The 13,728-nt window shown below is 46.5% G+C and overlaps 1 protein-coding gene across 1 annotated transcript in view; it reads right to left on the reverse strand.

Annotated features, from left to right (window-relative positions):
- Positions 1–932: 932 nt before the first annotated feature.
- dmxl1 (Dmx like 1) overlaps positions 933–13,728 on the reverse strand; it is a 34,812-nt gene continuing 22,016 nt past the window's right edge. Inside the window, exons 34-51 of the mRNA XM_076149414.1 lie at positions 12,202–12,323; positions 11,545–11,802; positions 11,005–11,222; positions 10,645–10,793; positions 10,206–10,291; positions 9,887–10,088; positions 9,553–9,670; positions 9,113–9,175; positions 7,412–7,498; positions 6,812–6,933; positions 6,563–6,725; positions 5,353–5,413; positions 4,929–5,056; positions 4,475–4,552; positions 4,301–4,392; positions 4,101–4,153; positions 3,695–3,912; positions 933–2,903 (exon numbers count right to left, since the gene is read on the reverse strand). Of these exons, the coding sequence (XP_076005529.1) occupies positions 2,667–2,903; positions 3,695–3,912; positions 4,101–4,153; positions 4,301–4,392; positions 4,475–4,552; positions 4,929–5,056; positions 5,353–5,413; positions 6,563–6,725; positions 6,812–6,933; positions 7,412–7,498; positions 9,113–9,175; positions 9,553–9,670; positions 9,887–10,088; positions 10,206–10,291; positions 10,645–10,793; positions 11,005–11,222; positions 11,545–11,802; positions 12,202–12,323 (2,455 nt within the window). The 3' untranslated portion in view covers positions 933–2,666. The remainder of the gene's footprint in view (positions 2,904–3,694; positions 3,913–4,100; positions 4,154–4,300; positions 4,393–4,474; positions 4,553–4,928; positions 5,057–5,352; positions 5,414–6,562; positions 6,726–6,811; positions 6,934–7,411; positions 7,499–9,112; positions 9,176–9,552; positions 9,671–9,886; positions 10,089–10,205; positions 10,292–10,644; positions 10,794–11,004; positions 11,223–11,544; positions 11,803–12,201; positions 12,324–13,728) is intronic.

Raw genomic sequence — 13,728 nt, forward strand, 5'->3', positions numbered from 1 at the left:
CAGACGGACGGAGAAGGTGATGAGGATGTGTGTGCGCGCGTCACACACACAGGAAACACCCTTTGATAAAATATTTTATTCTCCAGTTGCTTTTGGAGTACAACATAAACTTTACAACCACTGAGGCGTGGGGAAAATAAAACAGCACTGTGGTTCTGAGCCACACCTGGAAAACAAAAATCAAAAGAAACCCAAGACAAGAAATCTAAAGCCTAAACCTGCCTCATCGCTTGGTCTGTTTATATTCCTACATATGCACGTGTTCCTAAATACATCTGGTGTTTGTACAGAGTTATATAATCATGAAGTGGCTTTAATGATTCCCCACTGCTCATGATGCCTTTACTGTGTGAGAAGCCTGATCTCTTGAGTCTGTATGTACAGAACAGAACCTAAATCTGCTTTATTACCATCTTCTCCTCCCTGAAATCAAAGCTGTTGTTTCCCTACTGCAGCACAATAATGTTCTATAAGTCTTATCTTATCTACATGGATTAGAATCCTTCAGACGTAAAGCCTGTAGGACCAGATAGCATGAACTTCTTCCTTATTTATGTGGAGAGAACACACACACACACACACACACACACACACACACACACACACACACACACACACACACACACACACACACACACACACACACACACACACACACACACACACACACACACACACACACACACACACACACACACACACACACACACACACACACACACACACACACACACACACACACACACACACACACACACACACACACACACACACACGACTTATGTAAGCGTGTGCTGTGTGTGCATAAAAAAAAGGCAGAATAATAAAAATGCAGTAAAAGCTCACATCACCACAAATCTGTCAAGGTCACAAACTTAAACCAACTAGTGCGCTAAATAAAATTAAAATGATTCACCGGCCATTTTCCAAAGTTTCACGCTTTCGGCTCGTTTACATCTGAACACTCAAGTTTGTGGTTTGTGGCGTTCTGGAGGCTTCTGCCGTCCACCCGGCAGGTCGGAACGTAACCATTGTGGATCTGCGCTCCATAAAAGCTTTAACGTACCTTATGGATTCCCGAACAGAACTGTGTTGTGCTATAACGGAACTCGTGAAACCGATCTGATTTGGGCTCGCGTTGTGGGGGAGGCGGGGCGACATCTTGCATGCCAGGAGGAAACCCGGAAGTCCCTACAAGATGGCAACGCGTGAACAAATAAGAGGTTACAGGCTTTTCAACGTGTTCCATGGTACATTCTTACACACCTGCCGAGTGAACGTCACGGTCACACCTCAGCAGAACGCCACTGAGACGCATCGGTGATGTCGTTTTGGATGTAAATGTCGCCGACGTTTGTAAAATGGCCGGAAAGTCACTTTGAGATGAAAATGCGAAACAAAAGGCTTTCCAAAGGTTGTTCCGTGGTCCACATGGAGTCTGAAAGTCAAGTGCATTGTTGCTGGAGTAAAATATGTACACACTCCCCCCCCCCCCTCCCTCTCCACTTCCATTGTCACCAGCAGAGACTCCAGCCTGCTACCTGTTCTTATGCTTCACACTGAAACACAGAGGGGGAAAAGTGTTATTCGTGGTTTCCAGAGCAACAAGGTCTAAATTAAAGCTACTTTGTGCAACGTGGTAACACCGACAATGATCAACATCAACAGGGCCGACAGTCCACACACACACACTCACACACACTGCAGGAGTACTTTTGAGAGCTTAAGGACACTTAATGATAACACGACTGGCTAAGACCGTTTCAAACACCGTCATCTTACTAATATCAAGGACTTGGAATTCTCTCCGACACCATGTTAGATTGAGCTTAACTTCTATGTGCAAATGAATAAACAACAACGATGGTGTGTTCAGGTCGTCCGTGAGAAGTAAGAAAATACTTTGGATAGCGGCACAAGACTGCAGAAGCGAAGCCAGTCACTATTTTGGTCTAATCTGACATTAGAGAGATGGCAGACTGCGTTTCCTAAAGCACGCCTCTGTCCTGCTGACGAAGAGGAGGAACACTTCATCCTAAGCTGGTTGCGTCATCCAATCGGGAGCTCACACGCGTTTTGGAGAAGCAGAGCGCGCTGGGAGTCGTGGCGACAGGACACGGTGTGCTTCTGAATGCCGTCGCCCGGCCTCTTATGTGTTTGCTTGTTGTGCCTTCTCGATGTTTGAACCCCGGGTAAGGAACACTTAATCAGTCCAGTAAGTCGAGGTTTGTGTCGGCTTACCGCTGCGACGGAAAGAAAGCGAGAGGAGCTTCAACAAACAACCCTGAGGATCAGATCACCGTGCCACAAACACAAAACGCAGAGCGAGGTGAGGCTGTGGAGGAACAAAGCTGCGGCTCCAGACTCTTCTACAGAAACACTGAGGTGGAGGCTCAGCTCAGCTCAGCTCGCTCGCTCTCATCTGCTCTTCTCTGAAACAAACACTTGACTCTGATTGGCTGAATGTGCCCTTGTTGTTCTGAACACTGTGTGCTCACTGTGACTACAACTACATCTCACACACGCCCGCTGAGCCCCAGAGCTCAGACCACAACACTGCTGAGTAAAGCCTAAACTACGGGCCCGGCTCTGCTGGTTGACCACGCTCAGCTGGGCTTCACATTATCTGACCCGGTGGCTTTAACGCCGCCGGCTTCGTCTCCCGCCTAGATGATGAATTTGACGGCGGTCTTGATGTTGCAGTGGTTGTTGTTGTCGGCCACGCTGAAGCGGTTGGGGAGGACCCTCATCTTCATGGTTCCGTCGGCGCCGCAGGAGAAGATGTGATTGGCCGGCCCCACCTCGATCTGCATGACGCCCGTGCCCAGGTTCCTGAGGAGCGACTGGCGGGCGTGTTCTTTAGGGAAGGTGTAGAGGAGAGACTGTGTGCTCAGGCTCCACACCTGAGGAGGAGGACAGAGAGACAGAGACAGAGAGAGAGACAGAGAGAGAGAGAGAGAGACAGAGAGAGAGACAGAGACAGAGACAGAGAGAGAGAGAGAGAGACAGAGAGACAGAGAGAGAGAGAGAGAGAGAGAGTTACTGTGTGTGTGAGCTGCTCCGACGCTCTCCAACAGACAGTCAATCAGGAGCCTCTTCAGTCTAAACACTATTTTCATATCTAAGCTCTTCCTCCTCTCCACATTTCTCATTATGTTGTTGTTGCTGTCAGGTAGTAAATCAGAAGTGTGACGGCGTCCACAGATAAACGTCTCAGCCGTCTCTCTGTTGATGAGGAGAGGAGAGGAGACACACACGCCGGCAGGACGGCTCGGACACGGCCTGATTGATTCAGTGCAGAGGAAGTGATCAGAGCTGTGATGGAGGCGGGGTTTATAATCTGGGGGTCGCAACGGAAAAGTTCCCTTCTTTGTTAAACTTTTCAGATTTCGATCCAATTATTCCATCCATGTGTTTCTTTCCTGTTTTTAGTAATAAGATCACTGAAGAACTCCAGTTGTTAGATCGGATTTATAAATTCAAACAGCAGTTGATAGAAGTACCACATGAGGTAGAGGAGCTCTAACAGAATGAGTCACACACACACGGCTCTGCTTCACTCAGAAGCCCTGGAAACTCAACAATGAGTTGAAAACGTTGCATTAGCAAAGAAGGAGACGTGTTGCCTCGTGTGCCCGGTGGCTTCGGCTCTCCTCTTGGATGCAGAGCGGCAGGATTGAAGCCGGCGGCGTACCTTGATGTTGCCCTCAGATGACCCGCTGATGAAACAGTCTTCGGTCGGGTCGACGGCCAGCGCTTTGACCGGCGAGTCGTGGGCCTGGAAGCTCTGGCGCTGGTGCCTGTGGGGAAGCTCCAGGACGCTGATCCATCCTTTCCATCCCCCCGTGATAAGCAGCTGCTGCCTGGAGGCCAGAGAGAGCACCGTCGCTCCAGACTCATGGCAACAGAACGCTGAGGGGAGAGATCAGGGCACAGATGAGACGGGTGCAAGGACGAATCAAAGGAAGGCAAACATGAGAGGGAGCGGGTAGAGAGCCAGGAAGTGAGGAAGGAAGAGGGGCATTTAAAATGTTATCTGAGTACGAGCTGAGGCTTTACACAGATACACTGATTAGTATTCAAGCGGGGCTTCAGCTCACCGTGTACCAGGCTGTTGGCAGGAGTCACCAGAGTGTCCCACAGACACACATTCCTGAGACACAATGGACAAAACCATGATGATTAGTCACAACTAAACACAGCAACGGTCGCTGCTGAGTTACAGATTCATGGCACAGCACTCAATGTACACTGGCGGTATGGGAAAGCATCCGGAGGTGAAGTTCTCCTCCTGCTGTACCTGTTGTCAGTTGAAAGTCCTGCGGTGGCGATAAAGGAGGAGGAGCCGACAAAGACGAAGTCGTGAGCCGTCTTGTTGTGGCACTGCAGCGTCTGGGACAGAGAAGCAAACAGGGCATTAGGGCGCATTTACTCCATTAGTGAACACTTAGCGACACCCTAAAGTGAGTCTTACCAGGTAGGGTTTGGGTGCGACCCCGCTGGTGTTCGTCTGCCAGAGACTCAAACCTCCGTCAGCGTCTACGATACCAAACTACAGAGACAGAGAACAGCGAGGTGCTTGAACGATAGATTTATCTTCAAAGACGGCTCCACAGTCTCATGAGTAAAAGCAAATGCATCTAGAATTGAGTGCGGGTTTCATTCCTCTATCTGAAGCCTTTTCAACACTTCAGCCCAGAGCAGAGAGGCATAAGAGGGCACAGCACAGGCAGCAGCTCACAGGATGATCTGCTGGAGGCGCTCATCTGTGGTGATGAGCGCTGACGCCACACGCTGTCTGTGGCTCCGGCCAGCAAGGCAACAGAAGTGTGAAAATACTCAATCTGACAGACTCATCACACTCCAATTATGCTGCTAAGTATAGTTTGAGAGCGTTAGTTAACTGTGTGTGTGTGCGTGTCTCTAACCTTGTTCCCCTGGTGGTTGAAGCGGATCCTGGTGACTCTGGAGTTCCCTGGGCTCCTGAAGCAGATGATCTGCTGGGAGTGACCCCACTCAAACATCCTCACACTTCCATCCTGAGCTCCGGTCAGGTCTGAAACACAAACCGGCCCGTTAGTGAGGCTCACTCTGCTACCTGCTCTGCCATCCTGTTCAATGATCAGGACACGGTTGATTTCCCAGCAGCTTGTTCTCATTTTGACGACCTGCTGGGGCTGACTCAGACTTAGCTAAATTAACGGAAACTGAAGGACAAGAAAAACAACTTTAACACATTTAGGTAAGAGGAACTTTAGTGATGATGTAATGCCCAGAGGCTCTTTAATGTGAGGATCATAGAGCCAGTTAGTCATCATGTAGAGACACACATCACGTCATGAGGCTGCTTACAGTAAGGCAGCGTGGGATGAGAGGTCATCCTCCTGACATTGTTGATGTTCCTCTTGATCATCTGAGGAGGGAGAGAGGAGGCAGTGAAGACGAGGAGGAAGAACATGCCCAGTTAGCCTAAGTTAGTTGCAGAACTTTCATTCCTCTTGAGAACACTCAGTGCTGCTAAACAAAACAACACACAACTGCAGAACGACTTCAATCCACATGGTCACGTCCAAGACAAACTCTTACATTTTTAGTCTCACGTATAGATCACACACACACACGTATTGTACACATTTCCATTTCCCTCTTTTCCCTAGGTGGTGTATTATGTGTGTTGCTTCCCTCCATCTCCCTCCTCCCCTGCTGCAGCTCTTCCCTTCACACAGCGCTGTGTCTTTAAGGCGTCCTCCCTGAAAGTGTTCTCTGCTCTGATTGGTCGGCTGCATCAGGCCTGAGCCGCCGACGCCCACAGACTGCAGAACAGAGATGCCGGTCAACAGTCACTACACCTTCGCACCGCATGAATCAGGAAGCCTTCTGATGTCTTGCTGCATGGCACTAGGGCAGGAAGTGTTTTATGGTTCAGACACAACCTCTACTCACCTGTGGGTTTATCTGACTGGATGGATTTATGTTAGGATACTTTCCTCTATATTACACTGCAGAAGTGAGACAACTAACCTGTCTGGTTGGTGGAACACTTAGCATGCAGAGTCTCTGTCTGTCTGTCTGTCTGTCTCCAGTCTGTTTACCAAGAGGCAGGACTGAATCATATCAGACATTTACTTTCAAACCCAACTCTAAGTGACTCCTGACCTCTACAGGAAGCCAAGGTTCCTTCACACAAAAGGAGCATTTAAAGTATTTTAAAGGGGCAGAAGATCATGTTCTACCCATGATGCTTTTGGGCAGACTGAGGCCAGACTGATGCTAAAGTCTCTTCAACGGCTGTGAGGGTTTTGCTTTGAGTAAACCGAAGCCATTCAGAGGAGCAGACGGCATGAATTAATTCCAGACAGCAGTGAAGAACATTCTGGTGCCACAGCAGCCAGGACTGCGTGTGTGTGTGTGTGTGGCCGTTCCTAACACTGTACTGGGATGAAGGAAGGACTGGTTGCGTGGGAACTGGTGATGTGTTTGGGAAGAAGGGCAGCAGTAAAGTGAACTGCATCCCTCTTGTGAGACAGAAATAGTGATTGGGAGATTTAAACATGGCGCTCACCACCGAGGCGCCTCTGCCTGTTTGTACGCCTCCCAGCCACGGCATGTTGATGGGCGTTCCCGGGGTGCTGTGAGTGTAGGGCGTGGTGCCGTGGAGGGCGGCAAAGTCATCGCGTGCGTGCACCACCAGGAAGTCGTCGCCATTACTACCGCTGCCACCGCCCCTACATGGGCAGAAACACACTCAAGTACATACAGAATGACAGTGTGGTACAGCTCTGACCCCGAGGTGAAGAACGCGACCTCTTACCCTTTGGTTTCAGCTCCATCATCATCATCAATCCATGTCAAGATTTGCGTGGCTAAGATTGACGACACGTCTAACTCCTGAATGTCACGTGTGGATGCCATGACTAAACAATTGCGATTAGCCTGGGAAACAGGAAGAGGGAAAGGGAGAGAGTCGGGAACATATTCTGTATTTGTAGTTTACTAAATGAGGCTAATTAGAAGGGTCACTTTCCTCCATTTCCATTCAATCTATAATCAATACAACCTTCTGTATTTAGTGATGACCTGAGGTGGAAATTCAATTGATTGTAAGTAATTGAGGTCAAAAACTGAGCAGCACATTCAATCGATTCAACCTAAATGACAAGAGTGAGCAAGTATGTGGTTAAAGGATGCTTAGGATTATGCAAATGAAGCGACCTGGTAAAGTGGAGCTAAAGATCATGATCAGGAAAACGGACAGAAACTCTGTTCTCCTGTGTAGAAGTCAAACAGTTAGCACACCTATCAGTTTTCATAAAGGCCCATAAATCCTTTAAGTAAGGTTTAGATGTGTTAAGTGAACCACACAAGCACCAGACTGCATGCTCTCAACACTTCCTGTGTTTCCTCCGTGTACCTTGTTGATGGCAAACGCTGTGATGATGTCAGATTCCTTGTGGATGATCCGAGCCTTTCTGCCAGGGCTGTCCATGTCTGACTCAGTCTGCAGAGAGGAACACACACTTATCACCACCATGGAGATGCAGGCATTCCCATTTAAAGCAGCAGACCTATACTGCACCTAACGTCTGATACATTACTCTCCATCTACGAGGATAGGATCAGTGACCTGACCTGACCTGTGAGAGGGACAACCAATGCACCGTCCAGGACAGCGCCAATGTCAGAACACAGCCATGTCTTGGTCATCCAAAGGCAAACTCTTTGTTTTCTGCACAGTGTATTACGTGCACTGCATCTGTTTGCATTCATGCTTGCCTCCGGGGTTAACAGAGGACATGTTAGTGCATCAGGGACACACTACTAAGCCACAGCAGCCAACATAACTGGGTTAGTGCCATTAGTTAGTGAGCACAAACAACCCTTCAGCAATGAGCATGAGCACACAATGTCCCACAGAAACCTGATGTGTGGTGTGTGGCAGGAGGGGACAGTTCTGCATATTGTGTAGCAATGTTACACTTGGCTGCTGATTGTTATAGAAAATGACACAGAAATGAGACTAAATTAAAGTCTTCCCTGCATTTATTCAATGGGAAAAGACCAGGTCTCTTTGTCTGTCACATTAAATGAAGTAGAACAGTTGTATAGCACAATTCCAAATATGGTGCCTTGCCATTTTCCCAGAGAACATCCCCGTGGGAAGCAGATTCACAGCGACAGCGCCGGGCCCATTAATCAGAAGCTATTCAGCTTCATAGCCTGTCCTCTGAGAGGATGGGTTAATTAACACAGAGTCAAACTGAGCAGCTACAACGTGGCAGCTTGCACAGAGAAAACAAGATGATTAGAAAAGCTCTATGACGCACCGGGCCATGGAAGAGCTTTAAGTTTGCATCAATATTTAAGCAGCTACGTACATGTGTGATACTGACATGGAACTCATAAGACAGCAATTCTATGTCATTTGAATATTTCTTAGTAAAATGTAATAGTTTGTTACATCTGTATTTGGTGGTGAAGTGAAGATAGATGCGGACTCTTGTTCCATTTCAAACCAGCATTCAGGCTGGATTGTGGGTCGCACAAGTTTATGTCCTGAGGTTTCACAACATCTGTGCAGAATACCACTTTGTTTCCACTGACAAATATCAGTAGTGTTGCTGTTTATAATGCGTCAACACGGCAGAAAGGATTAGAAATCCTCCCTTAGAGCCGGAGTATTAAAGATAATGACACAGATCTGATTGATGGTTGAACACCACAGCCTATATGATGTTTATCCTGATGGATCATTTCAACTGGATGAAATATGATAATGTTTAATTTTATTTATTATACATATAATGAATAATAAAACTTCTATTAGTTGGGATTGTGAATTTTCAATAATTGCATAATAAAAACCTAAACACTAAACTAAATAATAAATCATCAGAATATTAAACTATAAAATGGTGACAGCCACAAGAGATCAGTGTCGATGTCTCAGCACTAATCTTTGGTGCCACACACACACACACACACACACACACACACACACACACACACACACACACACACACAGTACACACACAGGTTGGTCAGTAGTGAGAAAGCATTGAGGAGTTTCGCCACCCAGCCGCACCGACCCCACCGCCCACAGAAGCAGCAGTACCTGATTGTTTCCCGTCTCGTCCATTCCTGAACATTTCATATTGTCAGGCTGGTCCTCAAACGACTTTAATGATTGGGGGAAGCAGCACAACACACAGGGTGGTCATACAAACACAAAACACACAGCATACCGAAACAACCGGTGATGAACCATGCAGAGACACAGACATTGTATTACTTTGTTATTAATCGACCAGGCTGGAATTAACTGGCTAAAATAAAAAGCATCATCATGCAGCTAGAGGTCGGAGGAGTACGTGTGGACGACATGCAGGACAACAAAGCACAAGTGAGACAGCGGCAAATACACAGATCTATCATTACAAAATAGTTAGATGTGTTATAATGCGACAATTAAGGCATTGCGATAGAGAATTATCTCACTTAAGGCATCATTCAGTCAGGTGCTGCAGTGTTTCAGCACGCTTTAATAAGCCGTACCTCGTTTGGGTCCCGTTTCTTAGTGAAGATGTTTCGAATGAACGTCTCCTGCACTTCCTCCTGTTTGACCAGGAACAGCCACAGACGCTTCACTGGCAGTGCTGAGTGGTGGTTCGACCTGGAGAGCACAAAAGCTTCTCATTAAGCTGCTTCTGCATCCTCATTAAGATAGGACACCATACAGATCAGCTGTCTAACCTCCATCTCAGGGCTCGATGTGACATTGTAGTACAAAAAGTAAAAATATATTCATTTGTCTATAATAAAACTGGGAGAGCCGACTGCATTGTGTTCCGGTAGATTCTCTTGAATCACTCTCTGGCTTCTGTGTTACCTGAAAGGAGTGTTGGACGGCTCAAACAGAGCCTTGTGTCTGAGGAGGGCAGGGCCAGGCGTGGCCGTTTCATCATTGGGGTGTGTGGACATGTATTTGGAAGGGGGGCCCCCAAACAGCTCCAGTCTCTTCTGCAGCACCTGCTCCCAGCGTTGCAGTGTCTTCAGTGCTGCATGACAGAGAGGAGAGCACACAGGAAGATCTGGGCAGAGAGGAAGACAAAAAGATCATGTGAGACAGTGAGAGATAAGGTAACTATTATAAACTCTCTCTCCCACATTAGTACAAGAGGGTTATGGTGGTATATTTGAGTGTTTACCCAGTAGATCATGTCCAGCCATCGGGTAGAAAGACTTGAGGTTGACGAGCACGAGCTGAACCATCGCCAGACGCATCAAACACCAACTGGAATGAGAGAAAGAAGCCTTAACAAAACCACTTTAATGGATGACACAAAGGTTATAAATGGGTCCTGTTCATGAGTTTATGTTTTAGAAAAAGTTAATTTAAGAAGCGTTTTGATAGATTACTTGGCAACAAACTATGAAAGTTGAAAATACGTAGCTGTGTTTCCAACATTACAAATAAAAAGAGGCAAACTGTCGCCTCATACTGAATTTCAAGCATTTCAGCATGTTTAGTGTGTGTTTCTAATTAAAAAGCAGAAACCATCTTGTGGCACTTCATTGGTGATATCAGTAGATGGTTGAATGTTACAATATAACGTGTATGTTGCATGACCCAGAGAGGTTGTGTACCTGTATGAACTATGGTTAGAATGTTCTCTTTGTGTGCAGTTGGGGTCAAACGCATCATCGTAGTCGTAGTCCTCCTCATCTTCATCTTGACTGCCCTGGCTCTCCTCTGAGTCATAGTCAACTCTGTTTTCTGATGGTGGGAGCATTGGCTAAAAAAACACAATCAAAGAAGAGTTTGTGGTGAGGTCACAGTAGGCGATGCCCCCGGTGGACACAGTTTGCACTACAGAGATTCACAGTTTCAATTAGTTTAAATATGCAAAAAGCTAAAAACATGTGGCGGTTATTTTGAGGCCATTGTGTTTTAAACTGTGCTTCTATTTTGGGGGCGACACGACCAGTTCCATTATCTTTGGTTACCTTGGCGATGAAGTAATCCCAAATGCTGAGCTCCGGAGGGACAAAGCGTTCTTTATAGAGACGGTTAGCTTCCTGTTCCCCTCCTGGGCGAGGCCTGGGACTGGCAGGGGAAGCTGGTTCTTCCCTCTCTAACCCAGACTCTTCCCTGGAGCTGCTGTGTGATGACAGATGCTTGAAAAGTCTGGACCTTCTCTCTGAACCCTCACTGGCTGGTGAAGCTGCAGTGAAGATGGTAAAGAAATGCTCTTTCAGTTGTCACATTGGAGTGACTTAGGCTGCCTCCGCCTACCTTCATCCTTCAATCATCAACAGCACAACACAACCCACGACTGACATGATGAACAACTACTTTATAATTCTGAGAAATGACAGTTGCATCTGCTTTAAATACTGAGGAACCTTTCTAAACATTGACAGAGGGATGGAAACATTTACCTACAATGTGTTAAACACGCAGAGACAGCAGTGTTACATCAGATGATCTCTTTGTCTCTATGACTACCATGAGATGGAAACACTATCAGAAGAATCTGCACCAACCTAGCGGGGATGTTATTGTTGGGCTGTTGGGTTTCCCTCCGACAGCAGCCCAAGCCCCTCCTCCAAACACTGTAACCCAAAGCTTGCTGTTGAGTGGGTGGGCTATGATGCGGAACAACTCGTTGCTGGAGTGGGTGGCCATGCCGTGAACGAAGAGACTGAGGAAGACAGCAGTCAGGATCTCGCAGAGCAGCACAGCTAAGCCTGGCTGACTTTCCTCGCTGGCTGCGCTCAACAAACGGATTAGAGAGGTAATACCTGCAGAGAGGGACAAAGAGAAGAAAAGGGACAGGGGAGAAAGTTAAGGAGAGTTGGGGAGAATGAAAGGAGGTGTCAGGAAGCAGGAAGAGAAAGATGTAGAAAGATAAGAAGTGAAGGGAATGAAGGGTAGGAAGGAGATAGAGGGGAAGATGGGATGGGTGATGAAAGGCAACAGCTACATCACTTCAGTCTTTGTGCTGTGACGCACTGAACGCATTATGATCTGCAGGTAGGAGCTGAATATGGCATACATCAACACAGACAAGACAACAGCACGACATCATCATAAACTATAACTGAAACAAGTCTATACAATAAACAAATCTTCAAGTCTTGTGAACATATTTCTCATTATCCGTCTGGAAGGGTTTGATTTAAAAATAAACCATGATGTACCTGGCCACTGTGCAGGAGAAGTGTTGGGAAAAACAGATTCATCCATGCTGAGGGTTTTGACCGGCTGCTTCTGAGACAGCAACACACTCTGATACACCGTCCCTGTAAAGTGGTTCACATGGCTGTGGGGGGGAACACACACACACACACACACACACACACACACACACACACACACACACACACACACACACACACACACACACACACACACACACACACACACACACACACACACACACACACACACACACACACACACACACACACACACACACACACACACACAGTTAATGTTTACATCAAACATGAAATATGGTGCTGAGAATCTATAACAGGAGATGTAAATATATTTTACATCTGAGTGTTTAAAGAAAGTGGCAGCAACTAGAGTATTTGTTGTGACAGGAGATGAGGTAAACACATCTATCTCCAGTGAGTCACCTGGACGTGCTGGTAATCGTGCAGAAGAGACGATGAAAGCTTTTTTCCCTTTTAACAGAATGTGAAATGTTCAAACCGCCAATTTTTTAATAAGCTTCTGTAAGAAAACGAACTGTTTCAACATGAAATAGAATGAAAAAGTCAGAGGGAACATCATTCAGAGTCACAGGAGTGCTGTCCTTAAACGCCCTTTAACCAGTTCACACAGTGTGTAGTCCCACATCCCCACAGGTGTGCAGGCACCTGAGGGCTTTTGTCTTTTAGACTTTACTATATGCACATGGCCCTGTTATCCTGGCTCTGTTTCCTAACGCAGACTAAATTAAACACAAAGTAACCAGAAACAGAGAGGGAAAGAGTAAAGCATGAATCAAAGTGTCAGCTTGGCAAGAATACTCAACCCCCACAACTACACTACCACAGAAAACTCACTCATCATTTCATCAAACCGCTGCAGCGACACACCGGGAGAGCTTATATCATAATTACCACAACAAAGACTGTGTTAAATTAGAAATTGCCTTGGTAATTTAGTTTGGCTGTTCAACTCCCAGCGGTGTGTGATAGATGGCTCTGTCTGAGTGTGTGTGTGTGTGTGTGTATGTGTGTGTGTGTGTGTGTGTGTGTGTGTGTATGTGTGTGTGTGTGTGTGTGTGTGCGCTTGTGCATTAGAGGGAACTTGTGCAAGATGAGTGAAATGCAAAATGAAGTACTCGTTTAATCTTCTCTCTGCAAGTGAATAAGGGGGGGGAAGGGTCTTCTAGAACATTCAGTTTTTTCAGGTTCAAAGCACAAAGCGCTGGGAATTGCTCAGAATATTATTACCAAAAAGTGTCTGGATCTAAGAAACTGTTAAGCCACAGCAGCCAAACTTCACAAATAGTGTGAGGGTGGCAGTATAATTTCCACCTTCACTTTTCTGGCCTATAACTTGTTTTCTCCTGGATTCTTTGGGTCTTGGCCATTTTGAACATTTGTCACATATGATCTTTGCACCAGGGTGGACAACTAGAACAGCTGGAATTCTGATATACAAGAGCATTTGCCCTCAAAATGCAAACAAAATTTAAGCCAAACTTAACA

The sequence above is a fragment of the Genypterus blacodes genome, unplaced genomic scaffold (genome assembly GCF_046128005.1).
Source record: "Genypterus blacodes isolate CSIRO-AG114 ecotype Tasmania unplaced genomic scaffold, CSIRO-AGI_Gbla_v1 ptg000045l_1, whole genome shotgun sequence".
Taxonomy (NCBI): domain Eukaryota; kingdom Metazoa; phylum Chordata; class Actinopteri; order Ophidiiformes; family Ophidiidae; genus Genypterus; species Genypterus blacodes.